The following is a 22,253-nucleotide window of genomic DNA, read 5'->3' as shown; positions in this document are numbered from 1 at the left end:
TGGTACATTTATTGACTTTGAGAGTCTGTCCCATAAGCATGACTTGCCCCGGACCAACTTCTTTCGTTACCTCCAGGTTCGCAGTTTTATTAAAGATTATTGCAGTACATTTCCACATTTACCGGCAGATTTACCTAAAATTCTTGACAAACCAGAAACTTGGATAAAAATGATATCAAAGCTGTATAAAGGTATTCTCCAGGCTAACCCCTCTCCACAGATCACAGCAAAACAGGGGTGGGAAAAAGAGCTAGGAAGCCAACTCCAGGATCCTTGGTGGGATAGAGCAAAATTACGAGTGAATAGCTGCTCATCCTGTGCCCGTCTTAACTTAATACAATTCAAAGTACTGCATAGAATGCACTTCAGCAAAGCAAAACTAGCTGTGATTTGTCCTGGCAGTAGTGAAGCTTGCAATAGATGTGCCTTTGTCCCAGCTGACTTAGCCCATACTTTCTGGACATGCTCGAAGCTAACAGGGTTCTGGAAGAGCTTTTTCAAGATCATGTCGGAGGTTCTCGGTGTAGCTATCACTCCCTGCCCGCTCATTGCTATTCCCCTCAAATTATTCAGAATTCAGTAAGCAGACATTAAATGTTTTAGCATTCGCCTCTCTGATTGTCCGCAGGCGTATCCTTCTACACTGGAAGCTGCCTAAACCCCCGGCAGAACAATCCTGGCAAACTGACCTAATGTCATTCCTTAAATTCACTTTTCACTCCGAGGGTCAACTGAGAAATTCTATACTATATGGCAACCTCTTATCTCATATTTCGACAATGTAGCTACAGTTGCAATCAGAAATATTTAACCCCCTCACCTCAAAATACATTATAGTGATGTGGATGACAGATAATGACAATAAATGACAAAAAAACCTCATCAAACAACAAAAGATATTTATTAATGCGTATTTTAGTTATTTTGACAACAGAAGTTGACTTAACTTTGAAGTTCAAATGAAAAATGTAACTCTTTCAACACATATGCATGTTCAGTATTATTCAACCCCCAGCTTCAGGACTTTGTGGAGCATCCGCTAGCTTTTCTACCTTCTAACAAACGTTTTCAGTAAGTGCGGACAAGCTTCTTACAACTCTCGATTGGAATCTTTGCCCATTTTTCATGTGAAAAAGCCTCTAGCTCAGTGATGTTTCATGGCTTCCGTGCTGCAACTGCCTTCTTTAAATCCCACCAAAGATTTTCAATCGGATTTAAATCTGGTGACTGAGAAAGCCACTCCAGGACATTCCAGGATCTTTTTCTCAACCAAGTTTTGCTTGACCTGGAGGTGGGCTTTGAATCATTGTCTTGCTGGAAAGTCCAATGATCACCAAGGTTTAATTTTTCAACAGAAGGCATCACATTCCTCTTTAAAATGGCCAGGTATTTCTGTGAATCCATGATGCCAGGTACACGATTAAGATTGCTAGTTCCTGCTGCAGAAAAACAGCCCCACATCATCTTTGACCAACCTCCATGCTTGACTTTGGGGATGGTATTCTTCTGGTCATAAGCCTGTCCTTTTGCACACCAGACATACCGCTGGTCCATATGTCCAAACTGTTCCAGTTTGGTTTCATCAGTCCTTAGAACTGTCACCCAAAACTCAGTAGTCTTATCCAAATTCCTCCTGGCATATTCTAGTCGACTTTTGATGTTCCTTGTGGTCAAGAGCTGAGTGCGTCTTGGAGCCGGCAATGAAGTCCTTGTGTATTCAGTGCACGTCTTACAGTTGCCACTAAAGCACTTGTACCAGCCTTCATCAGGTCGTACAGGGGTTTATCTGAGTTGTTCTGATTAAGTTGCTGAAGGTCCTTGATGAAATGTTGGGCTTTCTTCAACAGCCAGGCAGGTTTGCAGCTGCTCCATAAGTTTTAAACTTCCTTATAATGTTCCCAATGGTGTCTCTTGGAATATAATCTTTTGGGAAATCTTCTACCCAAGGCCTTTCAGGTGTGATGAAATAATTTCCTCTCTCAGCTTTTGTGCAAGCTCCTTTGTCTTTCCCATGATTGCAACTCACCTTGAATACCTTCATGGGTGGGGTTTATATATGTATCACAGCTGAAGCAATTGAAGGATCAGTACAGAGTTCCCAAAGGCTTAATTATGTTTCAACTCCACTTTAGGACAAAAAAAACCTGTCAGACAGCTTTAAAAACAACAATATTATATAGGGGTTGAATAATTGTGACATGGCCATCTTAACAAAATATGCTGCTACACACAAGTACTACATCATGCATTTTCCTTGTTAAATTTCTGTATCACTCAACTCATAAAGAAGTCATCCGAAGCAGAATTTTGCTCTTTTAGCAAGATTCTGTCAACTTTAATTGATAAATCCTTAAAATCTTTGGGGGGTTGAATATTTCTGATTGCAACTGAATAACTCCTAGGGTGTATGGGTGAACAACATATTATGTTTTGTTTTCATGTTCTTCTTTTTTTTTTTTTTTGTCCAGCTGTGCTCTTACATCAATGTGAATGTACAAATGTAAGGTGGTTGATGAGATATTCTGTTTTCTACTTGTTGGTTTGTTTGGTTTTATGTTTTGTTTATTTGGTAAAAAAAAAAACATGCATTTATTTGTAAAGGTCATGCAACATGATATGATATGTTTCAATAAACAGATTTATAAAAAAAAAGAAAAAAGAAACATGTCGAATTAAAACTTTGCTGCGACCCTGAACCCCACATATGAATAATAACTTGACGAGTGCATTGGTCATGTGTAACATCATACACAGATAACAGAATCCATCGCCTCCTCTTCATCATCCACATCCTTGTTCTGCATCCTCACTTTGATCTGCAGGAGCAGCAGGAGCAGTTCAGCTATACCGGCAACTGTTTGTTCACATGCCTCCTAAAACTTTTGCAGAAAGTTTCCTTCACCTGCTGCAGATAATCACTTTCTTTTGTGTGTTGGCCGTCTGAGGTTCAGGACAGAGCAACAAAATGTGTTGTTTTACAATCTCATTACACGTTGAAAAGAGGAAAAAAGAAGCAATGTAATGAACCGACAGCCAGTGATTATCTTTATCTACTCTCTCTTTATTTCTAATAAACTGTTTATGAAAATTAACAAACACTGTCTGATGAACAGCCCTGTATTAAATCCTCCCCTCATGAAGGTTGTGATGTTGTGTTGGTTTAAATGTAAGATAATTTAGGAGGCTGCAGTTTGTGGTGCTGTCAAACTTCGAGGGGACGTTTTTGTTTTTAAACTACACCCATTAAAATCTAAACACATGTCCAAACAAGGCAACAAATTCATGATAATTCAGTCTATTATTGTAACACTGCCATAGCATGACATGAGGTGAACCTCAAAGCCACCAGGGTCAAGTCCAACCTCCACTCGTCACACGGTGCGCTGACAGAAAATTAAGAAGCCTGAGCAGAGCTGCATGGTCTACACAACGCAGAGAGCAGCAGCACGGTGATAACACAGCAGCACAACAATCTCAGGTGTTGCTTTCTACATTTGGAGATCAGACTCTCAACAACTAGGTAAGTGACTTTGTTTATTGTCAAAATTCTTTGTTTATTGCTCCATAACACGTTTACCTTCTTAGAAACAGCTCCTGCAATGTAGTGGAGAGTCACAGAGGTTTAACATCTAATATAAAAGCAGTAAGATAAACATCTTTTGTCCCACAAACGCCGTTAGAGGAAGTGTTGCCTTTATTTGTGTTCAGTATTTTGGGATAATCTCTGTAACAAATCTGGACAATGTGTTGTATGCAGTGTAACAAATATCCATCATAGTTTATACCTGAACAAAAGGACTAGACATTAAGTAATGTCGACATGTGACTGATCCGATGAGGTAAAGAGTAGTTCTCCAATGTGGTGTGAAACTAAAATTGGAAAAACTCTGAATGGAAACATGTTTGTGTTGCTACAGTTAGCGAACGGTGTGCGATGCAGCAGTGTGAATGAAAAAAAACCCACACGTTCATTTGACTTCTTTCACAGACACACAAACAAAACAACCCTCCAATCAATCGTTCATCATGAACGGGACGAACGCCAGCTGCAGCATCACCTCAGCAGAGTATCACTACTCCTTCTTCCCAGTGATCTACATCCTGGCGTTAGTCGTGGGTCTACCTGGAAATCTGGCTGCTCTCTTCGTCTTCACCTTCAAGATCACCCCTCGCACAGCCTTCAGCGTGTTCATCAGCAACCTGGCCCTGGCGGACATCCTCATCCTCTGCACTCTGCCCTTCAGGATCCACTACCACCTCAACAGGAACCACTGGGTGTTTGGGGACGTCGCCTGCCGCATCACTGGGGTCCTGTTCGTCTGCAACATCTACATGAGCATCTGTCTCATGACTTGTATCTGTGTGGACCGCTACATGGCCACGGTGCATCCTCACACCTACCAGAGGCAGCAGAGGCCCTGGCGCTCTATTGCCGTGTGCGTGGCGCTCTGGTGTGTAGCTGGAGTGATGATGCTGGTCTTCGTCCTCTTGGGGCCTCTGGAAACCAACGTCAACAAATCTGGAAACCACACTTGTTTCGAGAACTTATCCAAGCATGAGTGGAACACGCGTGTGGGGGTGTACAACCTGCTGGGCCTGATCTTATTCTCCCTGCTGCCCACCGTGATCATCCTGGTGTGTTATCCGCTGGTTGTGAGGCGCATCTCCATGATCAGGACTAAAACAGCCCAAAGAGCCTTGAGGGTCATTCACACCATCCTGGCCATCACGCTGCTCTGCTTCCTGCCCAACCACGTGGCCAATCTGCTGCACCTCCTGCGCAGCATGGGTGTCATCAAGACATCCTGCTCCACCGCCAACCGCATCCACGACGCCAGGCTGGTCACCACGGCCCTCGTCACCCTCAACACGTGCCTGGACCCCGTGCTGTACTATGTCACCACCAGCCACTGCAAATGGAGGCGCTTGAAGAAGTCATGGCTGTGTGGACGAGTGGAGAGGAGCGAGTGAGCTGGACCTGTAGATATATAACTTAAATATAACTCTGGTACCTTGTCTATATATGGAACTGGAGACTTAAAGATACAAAAATGTTACTAAAATTGTCATTTTACATCAACATAAAGGGACGGATCGAAAACAGGCTTCTGATTTTTTTTATCTTGTGCGGTTGTGTCTTGTAATGAGTCTACAGCAAGCAGACGTTAAGAATCAACATGTCTCATGTTAAAGCAATGTCATTTTATATTATAAACTTAAAACAGAATAAATAGAACTCTGCAAAATGTCTGACCAAAGTTCACACCTTCATCAGCATGCTTTCAAAATGGTCGTTGACCCCCCTAAAGTTTAATAGCCCCCCTTCTTCTGAAGTGGGGGAGGAGATAACTAGGTGTAGAGATATGCGTGTGTCTGTGTAAATGGTAATCAGAGAATGAAAGAGTCTGTGCAGAGCGTAACTAACCTTAACTTTCATTTAACTTATAACCACAATCTCACAACATATATCAAACTTATAAACGTCACACGAGTCAAATAAACAGTCTTGCTTAGCTTAGTATAATTATTAAGCCCACTATGTTACCAGTCCTTAGAAAGGGAGAAAGTTGCTGTGCCGTTTGCAGTTCTGTGACGGCTCCTGGCTTTGTGTAAGGTTTCTGCATTCGCGGTTCTGTTGAGCTGTGGGCTCAGTCGCTGGTTCGAAGTTCTTACCTGCAGGACATCGAGTCGCTGCTAGGAGTTTGGAAAAGCCAGATTTGAGAGTATGAGCTGGAAGCTAGACCTTTGCTCTCCTCTTGTAGATTGGAAGAGAAGATGTGCTGGAGCAGCCAGGCCCTCTCCTCGACAATGCAGGAGAAACAGCTGGGCACCTGCCTCCTCGGTGGGTTGATGGAAAGAGAATGAGGAGAGGGAGTCTTGGTCGTATATAGGCCCGGTGACCTCACAGGTCATGGAGCCAGAGTGACCAATTGGAGTTGACCCTGGTGGCTTTTTCACACCTCTGGGTGAAACTGCTGGAACAAAAGGACCTGAAGCATTCTGGGAGAGTGAGTTCCTTGGCTTTCTTAAGAATTAAGAAACATGCTGTCTTCAGTACATGTAGGCCGAAAAGGAGGCCTGTGGTTCAACAAAAAACATTTCCCAACACTGGTTATAAAACAACAAAAAAAAGAGTTTTTTCTTATGTGTGGAAATCGCAAGGAACCAAGAGCCTGGTATAAAAAATAAAATGAGAAGCATGTGTGACCTCTTTGTGCACATCGTGTTATTATCATACAGATTGTGTAGCCAGTTGGAAATACTGGGAAAGGAAGGTATATGCTTGAATATGCACTGTGAACATGACCTTAAAAATCCATCGATTCTTGTTAAAGCCTCCTAGTTAAACTAAAGTGTCCCGGTCTGCAGCTTTTATTCTCTATAAAACTTTATATAAGGACGGCTTTTCTCTAATTCTCCTTATTTCTAATAAACTGTTTATGAAAATTAACAAACACTGTCTGATGAACAGCCCTGTATTAAATCCTCCCCTCATGAAGGTTGTGATGTTGTGTTGATTCAACTGTAAGATCATTTAGGAAGCTGCAGTTTGTGGTGCTGTCAAACTTTGAGGGGAAGTTTTTCTTCTTTAAACTAGACTGATTATATCTAAACACATGTCCACACAAGGCAAACTGCAGTGGGCGGTGAATCTGATGTCATGATATGGATTCCGGCTTCTTTCGTCACACGATGCACTGACAGATAATTAAAAAGCCTGAGCAAAGAGCTGCATGGTCTACACAACGCAGAGAGCAGCAGCACGGTGATAACACAGCAGCACAACAATCTCAGGTGTTGCTTTCTACATTTGGAGATCAGACTCTCAACAACTAGGTAAGTGACTTTGTTTAATGTCAAAATACTTTGTTTATTGCTCTATTTAGTCTGGGTTTAGTTTTCACAACACACGTTTACCTTCTTAGAAACAGCTCCTGCAATGTAGGGGAGAGTCACAGAGGTTTAACATCTAATATAAAAGCAGTATGATAAAACATCTATTGTCTCACAAACACCAATAGAGGAAGTGTTGCATTTATTTGTGTCAGTATTTTTTTCCGGTTACTTCATTTCACTCTTTTAGGATAAAAACTCTGTAACAAATACAGGACAATGTGTTGTGTTCAGTGTAAAAAAAAGTCCATCATAGTTTATACCTGAACAAAACAGATATACAGTGTTATGAAAAAACATTTGACCCCTTCCTGGTTTCTTATTTTTTTTTCATATATGTCACACTTAAATGTTTCAGATCATCAAACAAATTCTAGTATTAGACAAAGATAACCCGGGTGAATACAAAATGCAGTTTTTGGGAAATAAGCTATCCAAACCTACCTGGGCCTATGTGAAAAAGTAACTGCCCCCCTTGATAAATCATGAATGAACTCTGATTAACCACATTTTTTTAGGTTGGCACAACCAGTTATTAGGTTAAGGGGGCATTTACTTTTTCACAGAGGGCCAAGTAGGTTTGGATAGATTTTTCCCCTTAATAAATGAAATCATCATTTAAAAACCGCATTATGTATTTACTTTGGGCATCTTTGTCTAATATTAAAATTTGTTTTATGATCTGAATCATTTAAGTGTGACAAAAATGCAAAAAAATACAAAATCAGGAAGGGGGTAAATACTTTTTCTCAGCACGTGATAAGTATAGAGCAGGGGTTTGCAACTGGTTTTGTCCCAGGGACCATTCTGACTAGAAAGTAATCTGCGGCCCACTGATGTGCCTACGTGTGTGTGCGTGTGTGCATGTGGATATAAGGAAGTTTTAACATTTGGTTTTCCATGTTGGTTTTATTTAAAAACCTCAAACAAATCTAGAAAAAAATGTGTAAAAACAACAAAAACGGTTGATTTTCGGTGCTTAAGAATTGGAAACAAAATTAAAATGCAGTTTGTAGTTGTACTGCATCTCAGAACCATATAAACATCAATATATAACGTTCATGACTTAAATGTACAGACATGTAGCTGACATGTTGAGAGAACGTTAAAGTTACGATGATCAATAACAATCAACATAAACTGGGGCTACAACTGAAGAGGGAAGATGACAAAGTAATGCAGAATATGTCACAAATGATAATCATACAATATCACACAAACAATTGAGGCCTAATTAAGTTTAACCTCATGATCACCAGCACCTTTATATTATTTTAGACATATTTTTCTTATCATATATATTTTTCACGATATTCAAGAGTAATCTGGAAATGTGTTGAAATATTAAAGCGAATTTCGCGGACCCCCTGCAATGCCGTCGCGGACCACCAGGGGGCCACGGACCCCCAGTTGAAAACCACTGGTATAGAGGATCATACATGACTTAAATATAAATAAATAAATAAATGTATAAATAAATACAAATATAAATAAATAAATAAGGAAATAAATACAGATATAAATACAGAAAAGTATAAATAAATGTCTTAAATATATTTCCACATTTATTTATTTCCACATTCATTCATTTCCACATTTCTGTGTCCGTATGCTAATGAGAAAGGCGGGCCTAACCGCAGTCTCATACAGGATTGGTCATAGGAGTGTAATGATCCAGCCCTTCTACTTCTGCCTGTCAATGCTGGCTGGTGTCCAGTAGCTGTTTGCAGCGTTGAGCCAGTTCACACTTAAAATGAACTAGTTCAAGCTCAGAGGGTTAGTTCAGGTTATTTTTTATTGGGATTAAGGTGTCAGTAATCCTGACTGTGAGCGTCACGTCTCGTGTTCTACTGAGCACAAGGAGCGAGCAGAGAGGAGGAGGAAACAGAAACTCCAGCTCGGTACAAACTTCTGCTCTGCCCATGAAGCAGCTGATCTCTGAGCAGATGTGACCAGAGAAGCTCGGTGTTTTCACTGTTTCCACTGTTCTACAAAGTCACTGAGCAGCTGCTTCACGGTGACGAGTTCAAGTCTCAGTCACTGCTTGTGTCTCTCAGCGAGTGTGTAGCAGTGTGGGGGGCGGAGCTCCGGGGCCTGTGTGTGTGTGTGTGTGTATAGCTCAGTTGACCAATCCTGCTCGAGACTGAGTTTGGGACCTCCTACCTCATTTACATATGGACACATAAATGTAGAAATAAACAAATGTGGTAATATATTTAAGACATTTATTTATACATTTCTTTATTTATTTCTGTATTTATTTTTGATTTCTGTATTTATTTATGCATTTATCAGACATGTGACTGATCCGATGAGTAAAATATTGATTTCCAATATTGTGTGAAACTAAAATTGGAAAAACTCTGAATAGAAACATGTTTGTGTTGCTACAGGTACAGAGGACGGTGTGCGATGCAGCAGTGTGAATGAAAAAAAACCCACACGTTCATTTGACTTCTTTCACAGACACACAAACAAAACAACCCCCCAATCAATTGTTCATCATGAACGAAACGGAACCCAGCTGCAACTTCAGCCCAGCGGAGTATCAGTACTCCTTCCCAGTGATCTACATCCTGGCGTTAGTCGTGGGTCTACCTGGAAATCTGGCTGCTCTCTTCGTCTTCACCTTCAAGATCACCCCTCGCACAGCCTTCAGCGTGTTCATCAGCAACCTGGCCCTGGCGGACATCCTCATCCTCTGCACTCTGCCCTTCAGGATCCACTACCACCTCAACAGGAACAACTGGGTGTTTGGGGACGTCGCCTGCCGCATCACTGGGGTCCTGTTCTACTCCAACAACTACATGAGCATCTGTCTCATGACTTGTATCTGTGTGGACCGCTACATGGCCACGGTGCATCCTCACGCCTACCAGAGGCAGCAGAGGCCCTGGCGCTCTCTGGCTGTGTGCGTGGCGCTCTGGTGTGTAGCTGGAGTGATGATGCTGGTCTTCGTCCTCTTGGGGCCTCTGGAAACCAACGACAACCAATCTGGAAGACAGAGTTGTTTCGAGAACTTATCCAAGCACGAGTGGGACACGCGTCTGAAGGTGTACAACCTGCTTGGCCTGATCCTATTCTCCCTGCTGCCCACCTTGATCATCCTGGTGTGTTACCCGCTGGTTGTGAGGCGCATCTCCATGATCAGGACTAAAACAGCCCAAAGAGCCTTGAGGGTCATTTACACCATCCTGGCCATCACGCTGCTCTGCTTCCTGCCCAGCCACGTGGTGTATCTGCTGCACCTCCTGCAACGAATGGATGTTATCAAGAGCTGCTTCTCCCTTAACCTCATCTTTGAAGCCAGGCGGGTCACCATGGCCCTCGTCACCCTCAACACGTGCCTGGACCCCGTGCTGTACTATGTCACCACCAGCCACTGCAAATGGAGACGCTTGAAGAAGTCATGGCTGTGTGGACGAGTGGAGAGGAGCGAGAGAAATGAACCCGTAGACATATAACTTGAATATAACTCTTCTTCCTTGTCTTTATATAGAACTGGATGAATTTTATAAAAAAGTTTTTATCAAAATTGTCATTTTACATCAAAATAAAGGGTCGAAACGAAAACAGGCTTCTGATTTTCTTTATCTTGTGCGGTTGTGTCTTCTAATGAGTCTACAGCAAGTAGACGTTAAGAATAACATAAGAGAAATAAACACAAGTAAGAAGCCAGCGGGCGCTCCGAGTCCGTCCAAATTGAAACAGGTTGACCTGGTGTTGTGCAATAATGCGTTAAAAGTGATACCATAGAATGGTGTGCCTTTAGGCATTCAATAAATGTGGTTATCAAAATAAAATATTAAATATTAATATTTAAAATATTAATATTAAATCATAACTTTAGTTGGTTAAAGTTACCTCGGGGCACCACCCTTCAAAGGAAGGGAAAAGATAGCCAATTTATTGATTAAGATCAGTCTCATTTAGATCTTGTTCAATAAGAAATCTCAGTGAACAGTGAAGGTTATAGAATTCTTGACAGTGTAGAGGTTGTCAAATTTCACTTATGCAACATTAATGAAAGAACATTTGTGAAGGAAAAATATTTATTATGAATATGATAAAGTATAAAAACACAAATTACTAACAAACGTACTAGCTAAACAAAGATGTGTATGTGAGCGTGTGTGTGTGTCTATGTAAATTAGGGTGCTTCTCAAAATAGCTGACCAAAGTTCACACCTTCATCAGCATGCTTTCAAAATGGTCGTTGATCCCCCTAAAGTTAATAGCCCCCCTTCTTCTGAAGTGGGTGAGGAGATAACTAGGTGTAGAGATATGCGTGTGTCTGTGTAAATGGTAATCAGAGAATGAAAGAGTCTGTGCAGAGCGTAACTAACATTAACTTTCATTTAACTTATAACCACAATCTCACAACATATATCAAATTTATAAACGTCACACAGAATCAAATAAACAGTCTTGCTTAGCTTAGTATAATTATTAAGCCCAGTGTGTTACCAGTCCTTAGAAAAGGAGAAAGTTGCTGTGCCGTTTGCAGTTCTGTGACGTCTCCTGGCTTTGTGTAAGGTTTCTGCATTCGCGGTTCTGTTGAGCTGTGGGCTCAGTCGCTGGTTCGAAGTTTTTACCTGCAGGACATCGAGTCACAGCTAGGAGTTTGGAAAAGCTTGATTTGAGATAAGGTTTTCTTGAGAAGATGAGCTGGAAGCTAGACCTTTGCTCTCCTCTTGTAGATTGGAAGAGAAGATGTGCTGGAGCAGCCAGGCCCTCTCCTCGGCGATGCAGGAGAAACAGCTGGCCACCTGCCTCCTCGGTGGGTTGATGGAAAGAGAATGAGGAGAGGGAGTCTTGGTCGTATATAGGCCCGGTGACCTCACAGGTCATGGGGCCAGAGTGACCAATTGGAGTTGACACTAGTGGCTTTTTCACAACTCTGGGTGAAACTGCTGGAACAAAAGGACCTGAAGCATTCTGGGAGAGTGAGTTCCTTGGCTTTCTTAAGAACAAAGAAACATGCTGTCTTCAGTACATGTAGGCCGAAAAGGAGGCCTGTGGTTCCACAAAAAACATTTCCCAAAACTGGTTATAAAACAAAAAAAAAATGAGCTTTTTCTTACGTGTGGAAATCGCAATGAACCAAGGGCCTGGTATAAAAAATAAAATGTGAAGCATGTGTGACCTCTTTGTGCACATCGTGTAATTATCATACAGATTGTGTAGCCGGTTGGAAATACTGGGAAAGGAAGGTATATGCTTGAATATGCACTATGAACACGATCTCAAATATCCATCCTTTCTTGTTAAAGCCTCCTAGTTAAACTTTTATTCTCTATCAAACTTTATATAAGGATGGCTTTTCTCTGCTTTTCTTTATTTCTAATGAATTGTTTATGAAAGTTCACAAACACTGTCTGATGAACAGCCCTGTAGTAAATCCTCCCTCATGAAGGTTGTGATGTTGGGTTGGTTCAACTGTAAGATCATTTAGGAAGCTGCAGTTTGTGGTGCTGTCAACTTCGAGGGGAAGTTTTTTTTCTTTAAACTTCACTCTTAAAGCAGATTCATAATAATCTAAACACACGTCCAAACAAGGCAACAAATTCATGATAATTCAGTCTATCATTGTAACACTGCCATTGCATGACATGAGGTGAACCTCATATCATGCAATGGTTTCCTGCTCCTTTCGTCATACAGTCATGCAGGCTTCTTAAGAAAATTAAGAAGCCTGAGCAAAGAGCTGCTGGCATTTTGTAAGGTTTCTGCATTCGCGGTTCTGTTGAGCTGTGGGCTCAGTCGCTGGTTCGAAGTTCTTACCTGCAGGACATCGAGTTGCTGCTAGGAGTTTGGAAAAGCTTGATTTGAGATAAGGTTTTCTTGAGAAGATGAGCTGGAAGCTAGACCTTTGCTCTCCTCTTGTAGATTGGAAGAGAAGATGTGCTGGAGCAGCCAGGCCCTTCACTCTGCGATGCAAGAGAAACGGCTGGCCACCTGCCTCCTCGGTGGGTTGATGGAAAGAGAATGAGGAGAGGGAGTCTTGGTCGTATATAGGCCCGGTGACCTCACAGGTCATGGAGCCAGAGTGACCAATTGGAGTTGACCCTGGTGGCTTTTTCACACCTCTGGGTGAAACTGCTGGAACAAAAGGACCTGAAGCATTCTGGGAGAGTGAGTTCCTTGGTTTTTTTAAGAACAAAGAAACATGCTGTCTTCAGTACATGTAGGCCGAAAAGGAGGCCTGTGGTTCCACAAAAACCATTTCCCAACACTGGTTATAAAACAACAAAAAAAAGAGTTTTTTCTTATGTGTGGAAATCGCAAGGAACCAAGGGCCTGGTATAAAAAATAAAATGAGAAGCATGTGTGACCTCTTTGTGCACATCGTGTAATTATCATACAGATTGTGTAGCCAGTTGGAAATACTGGGAAAGGAAGGTATATGCTTGAATATGCACTGTGAACATGACCTTAAAAATCCATCGATTCTTGTTAAAGCCTCCTAGTTAAACTAAAGTGTCCCGGTCTGCAGCTTTTATTCTCTATAAAACTTTATATAAGGACGGCTTTTCTCAAATTCTCCTTATTTCTAATAAACTGTTTACGAAAGTAAACAAACACTGTCTGATGAACAGCCCTGTAGTAAATCCTCCCCTCATGAAGGTTGTGATGTTGTGTTGATTCAACTGTAAGATCATTTAGGAAGCTGCAGTTTGTGGTGCTGTCAACTTCGAGGGGAAGTTTTTTTTCTTTAAACTTCACTCTCTTAAGCAGATTCATAATAATCTAAACACGTCAAAACAAGGCAACAAATTCATGATAATTCAGTCTATCATTGTAACACTGGTTCACCTCATGTCATGCAATGGTTTCCTGCTCCTTTCGTCATTCTGTGCATCATACAGGCTTCATAAGAAAATTAAGAAGCCTGAGCAAAGAGCTGCACTGTCTGATGAACAGCCCTCTAGTAAATCTCCCCTCATGAAGGTTGTGATGTTTTGTTGATTCAACTTAAAGATAATTTAAGTGGCTGCAGTTTGTGGTGCTGTCAAACTTTGAGGGGAAGTTTTTGTTCTTTAAACTACACTGATTATATCTAAACACATGTCCACACAAGGCAAACTGCAGTGGGCGGTGAATCTGATGTCATGATATGGATTCCGGCTTCTTTCGTCACACGATGCACTGACAAAATATTAAAAAGCCTGAGCAAAGAGCTGCATGGTCTACACAACGCAGAGAGCAGCAGCACGGTGATAACGCAGCAGCACAACAATCTCAGGTGTTGCTTTCTACATTTGGAGATCAGACTGTCAACAACTAGGTAAGTGACTTTGTTTAATGTCAAAATACTTTGTTTATTGCTCTATTTAGTCTGGGTTTAGTTTTCACAACACACGTTTACCTTCTTAGAAACAGCTCCTGCAATGTAGGGGAGAGTCACAGAGGTTTAACATCTAATATAAAAGCAGTATGATAAACATCTATTGTCTCACAAACACCAATAGAGGAAGTGTTGCATTTATTTGTGTCAGTATTTTTTTCCGGTTACTTCATTTCACTCTTTTAGGATAAAAACTCTGTAACAAATACAGGACAATGTGTTGTGTTCAGTGTAAAAAAAAGTCCATCATAGTTTATACCTGAACAAAACAGATATACAGTACTGTGAAAAAACATTTGACCCCTTCCTGGGTTCTTATTTTTTTTTCATATATGTCACACTTAAATGTTTCAGATCATCAAACAAATTCTAGTATTAGACAAAGATAACCCGGGTGAATACAAAATGCAGTTTTTGGGAAATAAGCTATCCAAACCTACCTGGGCCTATGTGAAAAAGTAACTGCCCCCCTTGATAAATCATGAATGAACTCTGATTAACCACATTTTTTTAGGTTGGCACAACCAGTTATTAGGTTAAGGGGGCATTTACTTTTTCACAGAGGGCCAAGTAGGTTTGGATAGATTTTTCCCCTTAATAAATGAAATCATCATTTAAAAACCGCATTATGTATTTACTTTGGGCATCTTTGTCTAATATTAAAATTTGTTTTATGATCTGAATCATTTAAGTGTGACAAAAATGCAAAAAAATACAAAATCAGGAAGGGGGTAAATACTTTTTCTCAGCACGTGATAAGTATAGAGCAGGGGTTTGCAACTGTTTTTGTCCCAGGGACCATTCTGACTAGAAAGTAATCCGCGGCCCACTGATGTGCCTACGTGTGTGTGCGTGTGTGCATGTGGATATAAGGAAGTTTTAACATTTGGTTTTCCATGTTGGTTTTATTTAAAAACCTCAAACAAATCTAGAAAAAAATGTGTAAAAACAACAAAAACGGTTGATTTTCGGTGCTTAAGAATTGGAAACAAAATTAAAATGCAGTTTGTAGTTGTACTGCATCTCAGAACCATATAAACATCAATATATAACGTTCATGACTTAAATGTACAGACATGTAGCTGACATGTTGAGAGAACGTTAAAGTTACGATGATCAATAACAATCAACATAAACTGGGGCTACAACTGAAGAGGGAAGATGACAAAGTAATGCAGAATATGTCACAAATGATAATCATACAATATCACACAAACAATTGAGGCCTAATTAAGTTTAACCTCATGATCACCAGCACCTTTATATTATTTTAGACATATTTTTCTTATCATATATATTTTTCACGATATTCAAGAGTAATCTGGAAATGTGTTGAAATATTAAAGCGAATTTCGCGGACCCCCTGCAATGCCGTCGCGGACCACCAGGGGGCCACGGACCCCCAGTTGAAAACCACTGGTATAGAGGATCATACATGACTTAAATATAAATAAATAAATAAATGTATAAATAAATACAAATATAAATAAATAAATAAGGAAATAAATACAGATATAAATACAGAAAAGTATAAATAAATGTCTTAAATATATTTCCACATTTATTTATTTCCACATTCATTCATTTCCACATTTCTGTGTCCGTATGCTAATGAGAAAGGCGGGCCTAACCGCAGTCTCATACAGGATTGGTCATAGGAGTGTAATGATCCAGCCCTTCTACTTCTGCCTTTCAATGCTGGCTGGTGTCCAGTAGCTGTTTGCATCGTTGAGCCAGTTCACACTTAAAATGAATTAGTTCAAGTTCAGAGGGTTAGTTCAGGTTATTTTTTTATTGGGATGATTAAGGTGTCAGTAACTGTGAGCGTCACGTCTCGTGTTCTCCTGAGCACAAGGAGCGAGCAGAGAGGAGGAGGAAACAGAAACTCCAGCTCGGTACAAACTTCTGCTCTGCCCATGAAGCAGCTGATCTCTGAGCAGATGTGACCAGAGAAGCTCGGTGTTTTCACTGTTTCCACTGTTCTACAAAGTCACTGAGCAGCTGCTTCACGGTGACGAGTTCAAGTCTCAGTCACTGCTTGTGTCTCTCAGCGAGTGTGTAGCAGTGTGGGGGGCGGAGCTCCGGGGCCTGTGTGTGTGTGTGTGTGTATAGCTCAGTTGACCAATCCTGCTCGAGACTGAGTTTGGGACCTCCTACCTCATTTACATATGGACACATAAATGTAGAAATAAACAAATGTGGTAATATATTTAAGACATTTATTTATACATTTCTTTATTTATTTCTGTATTTATTTTTGATTTCTGTATTTATTTATGCATTTATCAGACATGTGACTGATCCGATGAGTAAAATATTGATTTCCAATATTGTGTGAAACTAAAATTGGAAAAACTCTGAATAGAAACATGTTTGTGTTGCTACAGGTACAGAGGACGGTGTGCGATGCAGCAGTGTGAATGAAAAAAAACCCACACGTTCATTTGACTTCTTTCACAGACACACAAACAAAACAACCCCCCAATCAATTGTTCATCATGAACGAAACGGAACCCGGCTGCATCATGAGCCCAGCGGAGTATCAGTACTCCTTCTTCCCAGTGATCTACATCCTGGCGTTAGTCATGGGTCTACCTGGAAATCTGGCTGCTCTCTTCGTCTTCAGCTTCAAGATCACCCCTCGCACAGCCTTCAGCGTGTTCATCAGCAACCTGGCCCTGGCGGACATCCTCATCCTCTGCACTCTGCCCTTCAGGATCCACTACCACCTCAACAGGAACAACTGGGTGTTTGGGGACGTCGCCTGCCGCATCACTGGGGTCCTGTTCTACTCCAACATCTACATGAGCATCTGTTTCATGACTTGTATCTGTGTGGACCGCTACATGGCCACGGTGCATCCTCACGCCTACCAGAGGCAGCAGAGGCCCTGGCGCTCTCTGGCTGTGTGCGTGGCGCTCTGGTGCGTCGCTGGAGTGGCGATGCTGGTCTTCGTCCTCTTGGGGCCTCTGGAAACCAACGTCAACGAACCTGGAAAACAGAGTTGTTTCGAGAACTTATCCAAGCACGAGTGGGACACGCGTCTGAAGGTGTACAACCTGCTTGGCCTGATCTTATTCTCCCTGCTGCCCACCTTGATCATCCTGGTGTGTTACCCGCTGGTTGTGAGGCGCATCTCCATGATCAGGACTAAAACAGCCCAAAGAGCCTTGAGGGTCATTTACACCATCCTGGCCATCACGCTGCTCTGCTTCCTGCCCAGCCACGTGACGAATCTGCTGCACCTCCTGCAACGAATGGATGTTATCAACAGCTGCGACTCCCTTAACCTCATCTTTGAAGCCAGGCGGGTCACCATGGCCCTCGTCACCCTCAACACGTGCCTGGACCCCGTGCTGTACTATGTCACCACCAGCCACTGCAAATGGAGACGCTTGAAGAAGTCATGGCTGTGTGGACGAGTGGAGAGGAGCGAGAGAAATGAACCCGTAGACATATAACTTGAATATAACTCTGCTTCCTTGTCTTTATATAGAACTGGATGAATTTTATAAAAAAGTTTTTATCAAAATTGTCATTTTACATCAAAATAAAGGGTCGAAACGAAAACAGGCTTCTGATTTTCTTTATCTTGTGCGGTTGTGTCTTCTAATGAGTCTACAGCAAGTAGACGTTAAGAATAACATAAGAGAAATAAACACAAGTAAGAAGCCAGCGGGCGCTCCGAGTCCGTCCAAATTGAAACAGGTTGACCTGGTGTTGTGCAATAATGCGTTAAAAGTGATACCATAGAATGGTGTGCCTTTAGGCATTCAATAAATGTGGTTATCAAAATAAAATATTAAATATTAATATTTAAAATATTAATATTAAATCATAACTTTAGTTGGTTAAAGTTACCTCGGGGCACCACCCTTCAAAGGAAGGGAAAAGATAGCCAATTTATTGATTAAGATCAGTCTCATTTAGATCTTGTTCAATAAGAAATCTCAGTGAACAGTGAAGGTTATAGAATTCTTGACAGTGTAGAGGTTGTCAAATTTCACTTATGCAACATTAATGAAAGAACATTTGTGAAGGAAAAATATTTATTATGAATATGATAAAGTATAAAAACACAAATTACTAACAAACGTACTAGCTAAACAAAGATGTGTATGTGAGCGTGTGTGTGTGTCTATGTAAATTAGGGTGCTTCTCAAAATAGCTGACCAAAGTTCACACCTTCATCAGCATGCTTTCAAAATGGTCGTTGATCCCCCTAAAGTTAATAGCCCCCCTTCTTCTGAAGTGGGTGAGGAGATAACTAGGTGTAGAGATATGCGTGTGTCTGTGTAAATGGTAATCAGAGAATGAAAGAGTCTGTGCAGAGCGTAACTAACATTAACTTTCATTTAACTTATAACCACAATCTCACAACATATATCAAATTTATAAACGTCACACAGAATCAAATAAACAGTCTTGCTTAGCTTAGTATAATTATTAAGCCCAGTGTGTTACCAGTCCTTAGAAAAGGAGAAAGTTGCTGTGCCGTTTGCAGTTCTGTGACGGCTCCTGGCTTTGTGTAAGGTTTCTGCATTCGCGGTTCTGTTGAGCTGTGGGCTCAGTCGCTGGTTCGAAGTTCTTACCTGCAGGACATCGAGTCACAGCTAGGAGTTTGGAAAAGCTTGAATTGGGAGGAGGTTTCCTTGAGAAGATGAGCTGGAAGCTAGACCTTTACGCTCCTCTTGTAGATTGGAAGAGAAGATGTGCTGGAGCAGCCAGGCCCTTTCCTCGGCGATGCAGGAGAAACAGCTGGGCACCTGCCTCCTCGGTGGGTTGATGGAAAGAGAATGAGGAGAGGGAGTCTTGGTCGTATATAGGCCCGGTGACCTCACAGGTCATGGAGCCAGAGTGACCAATTGGAGTTGACCCTGGTGGCTTTTTCACACCTCTCTGTGAAACTGCTGGAACAAAAGGACCTGAAGCATTCTGGGAGAGTGAGTTCCTTGGCTTTCTTAAGAAGAAAGAAACATGCTGTTTTCAGTACATGTAGGCCGAAAAGGAGGCCTGTGGTTCCACAAAAACCATTTCCCAACACTGGTTATAAAACAACAAAAACTTGGTTTTTCCTTAAGTAGGAAAATCGCAAGGAACCAAGGGCCTGGTATAAAAAATAAAATGTGAAGCATATGTGACCTCTTTGTGCACAAACTGTTCATGAAAGTTACCAAACACCGTCTGATGAACAGCCCTGTCGTAAATCCTCCCCTCATGAAGGTTGTGATGTTGTGTTGATTCTACTGTAAGATCATTTAGGAGGCTGCAGTTTGTGGTGCTGTCAAACTTCGAGGGGACGTTTTTGTTTTTTAAACTACACCCATTTAAATCTAAACACATGTCCAAACAAGGCAACAAATTCATGATAATTCAGTCTATTATTGTAACACTGCCATAGCATGACATGAGGTGAACCTCGAAGCCACCAGGGTCAAGTCCAACCTCCACACGTCACACGGTGCGCTGACAGAATATTAAGAAGCCTGAGCAAAGAGCTGCATGGTCTACACAACGCAGAGAGCAGCAGCACGGTGATAACGCAGCAGCACAACAATCTCAGGTGTTGCTTTCTACATTTGGAGATCAGACTGTCAACAACTAGGTAAGTGACTTTGTTTATTGTCAAAATTCTTTGTTTATTGCTCCATAACACGTTTACCTTCTTAGAAACAGCTCCTGCAATGTAGTGGAGAGTCACAGAGGTTTAACATCTAATATAAAAGCAGTAAGATAAACATCTTTTGTCCCACAAACGCCGTTAGAGGAAGTGTTGCCTTTATTTGTGTTCAGTATTTTGGGATAATCTCTGTAACAAATCTGGACAATGTGTTGTATGCAGTGTAACAAATATCCATCATAGTTTAAACCTGAACAAAAGGACTAGACATTAAGTAATGTCGACATGTGACTGATCCGATGAGGTAAAGAGTAGTTCTCCAATGTGGTGTGAAACTAAAATTGGAAAAACTCTGAATGGAAACATGTTTGTGTTGCTACAGTTAGCGAACGGTGTGCGATGCAGCAGTGTGAATGAAAAAAAACCCACACGTTCATTTGACTTCTTTCACAGACACACAAACAAAACAACCCTCCAATCAATCGTTCATCATGAACGGGACGAACGCCAGCTGCAGCATCACCTCAGCAGAGTATCACTACTCCTTCTTCCCAGTGATCTACATCCTGGCGTTAGTCGTGGGTCTACCTGGAAATCTGGCTGCTCTCTTCGTCTTCACCTTCAAGATCACCCCTCGCACAGCCTTCAGCGTGTTCATCAGCAACCTGGCCCTGGCGGACATCCTCATCCTCTGCACTCTGCCCTTCAGGATCCACTACCACCTCAACAGGAACCACTGGGTGTTTGGGGACGTCGCCTGCCGCATCACTGGGGTCCTGTTCGTCTGCAACATCTACATGAGCATCTGTTTCATGACTTGTATCTGTGTGGACCGCTACATGGCCACGGTGCATCCTCACGCCTACCAGAGGCAGCAGAGGCCCTGGCGCTCTATTGCCGTGTGCGTGGCGCTCTGGTGTGTAGCTGGAGTGATGATGCTGGTCTTCGTCCTCTTGGGGCCTCTGGAAACCAACGTCAACAAATCTGGAAACCACACTTGTTTCGAGAACTTATCCAAGCATGAGTGGAACACGCGTGTGGGGGTGTACAACCTGCTGGGCCTGATCTTCTGCTCCCTGCTGCAAACTGTGATCATCCTGGTGTGTTATCCGCTGGTTGTGAGGCGCATCTCCATGATCAGGACTAAAACAGCCCAAAGAGCCTTGAGGGTCATTCACACCATCCTGGCCATCACGCTGCTCTGCTTCCTGCCCAACCACGTGGCCAATCTGCTGCACCTCCTGCGCAGCATGGGTGTCATCAAGACATCCTGCTCCACCGCCAACCGCATCCACGACGCCAGGCTGGTCACCACGGCCCTCGTCACCCTCAACACGTGCCTGGACCCCGTGCTGTACTATGTCACCACCAGCCACTGCAAATGGAGGCGCTTGAAGAAGACATGGCTGTGTGGACGAGTGCAGAGGAGCGAGTGAGCTGGACCTGTCGATATATAACTTAAATATAACTCTGGTACCTTGTCTACATATGGAACTGGAGACTTAAAGATACAAAAATGTTACTAAAATTGTCATTTTACGTCAACATAAAGGGACGGACCGAAAACAGGCTTCTGATTTTTTTTATCTTGTGCGGTTGTGTCTTGTAATGAGTCTACAGCAAGCAGACGTTAACAATCAACATGTCTCATGTTAAAGCAATGTCATTTTATATTATAAACTTAAAACAGAATAAATAGAACTCTGCAAAATGTCTGACCAAAGTTCACACCTTCATCAGCATGCTTTCAAAATGGTCGTTGACCCCCCTAAAGTTTAATAGCCCCCCTTCTTCTGAAGTGGGGGAGGAGATAACTAGGTGTAGAGATATGCGTGTGTCTGTGTAAATGGTAATCAGAGAATGAAAGAGTCTGTGCAGAGTGTAACTAACCTTAACTTTCATTTAACTTATAACCACAATCTCACAACATATATCAAACTTATAAACGTCACACGAGTCAAATAAACAGTCTTGCTTAGCTTAGTATAATTATTAAGCCCACTATGTTACCAGTCCTTAGAAAGGGAGAAAGTTGCTGTGCCGTTTGCAGTTCTGTGACGGCTCCTGGCTTTGTGTAAGGTTTCTGCATTCGCGGTTCTGTTGAGCTGTGGGCTCAGTCGCTGGTTCGAAGTTTTTACCTGCAGGACATCGAGTCACAGCTAGGAGTTTGGAAAAGCTTGATTTGAGATAAGGTTTTCTTGAGAAGATGAGCTGGAAGCTAGACCTTTGCTCTCCTCTTGTAGATTGGAAGAGAAGATGTGCTGGAGCAGCCAGGCCCTCTCCTCGACAATGCAGGAGAAACGGCTGGGCACCTGCCTCCTCGGTGGGTTGATGGAAAGAGAATGAGGAGAGGGAGTCTTGGTCGTATATAGGCCTGGTGACCTCACAGGT

General features: G+C 42.0%; 4 protein-coding genes across 4 annotated transcripts; all 4 read left to right on the top strand.

The window, feature by feature from the left end:
• The first annotated feature begins 4,026 nt into the window (after positions 1–4,026).
• On the top strand, positions 4,027–4,971 carry LOC133004583 (lysophosphatidic acid receptor 4-like). Its single transcript, XM_061074052.1, has one exon. The coding sequence runs from the start codon at positions 4,027–4,029 to the stop codon at positions 4,969–4,971; it is 945 nt and encodes a 314-aa protein (XP_060930035.1).
• A 4,427-nt stretch (positions 4,972–9,398) lies between these two features.
• Positions 9,399–10,358, top strand: LOC133004582 (proteinase-activated receptor 3-like). The gene has a single exon (XM_061074051.1). The coding sequence runs from the start codon at positions 9,399–9,401 to the stop codon at positions 10,356–10,358; it is 960 nt and encodes a 319-aa protein (XP_060930034.1).
• Positions 10,359–16,740: 6,382 nt separating this feature from the next.
• Positions 16,741–17,703, top strand: LOC133004580 (lysophosphatidic acid receptor 6-like). Its single transcript, XM_061074050.1, has one exon. It carries the CDS (start codon positions 16,741–16,743, stop codon positions 17,701–17,703), a length of 963 nt encoding a protein of 320 aa, XP_060930033.1.
• A 2,650-nt stretch (positions 17,704–20,353) lies between these two features.
• Positions 20,354–21,298, top strand: LOC133004579 (lysophosphatidic acid receptor 4-like). The gene has a single exon (XM_061074049.1). The coding sequence runs from the start codon at positions 20,354–20,356 to the stop codon at positions 21,296–21,298; it is 945 nt and encodes a 314-aa protein (XP_060930032.1).
• The last annotated feature ends 955 nt before the right edge of the window (positions 21,299–22,253 follow it).

The sequence above is a fragment of the Limanda limanda genome, chromosome 7 (genome assembly GCF_963576545.1).
Source record: "Limanda limanda chromosome 7, fLimLim1.1, whole genome shotgun sequence".
Lineage (NCBI taxonomy): Eukaryota > Metazoa > Chordata > Actinopteri > Pleuronectiformes > Pleuronectidae > Limanda > Limanda limanda.
This window is presented reverse-complemented; position numbering and strand designations above follow the sequence as displayed.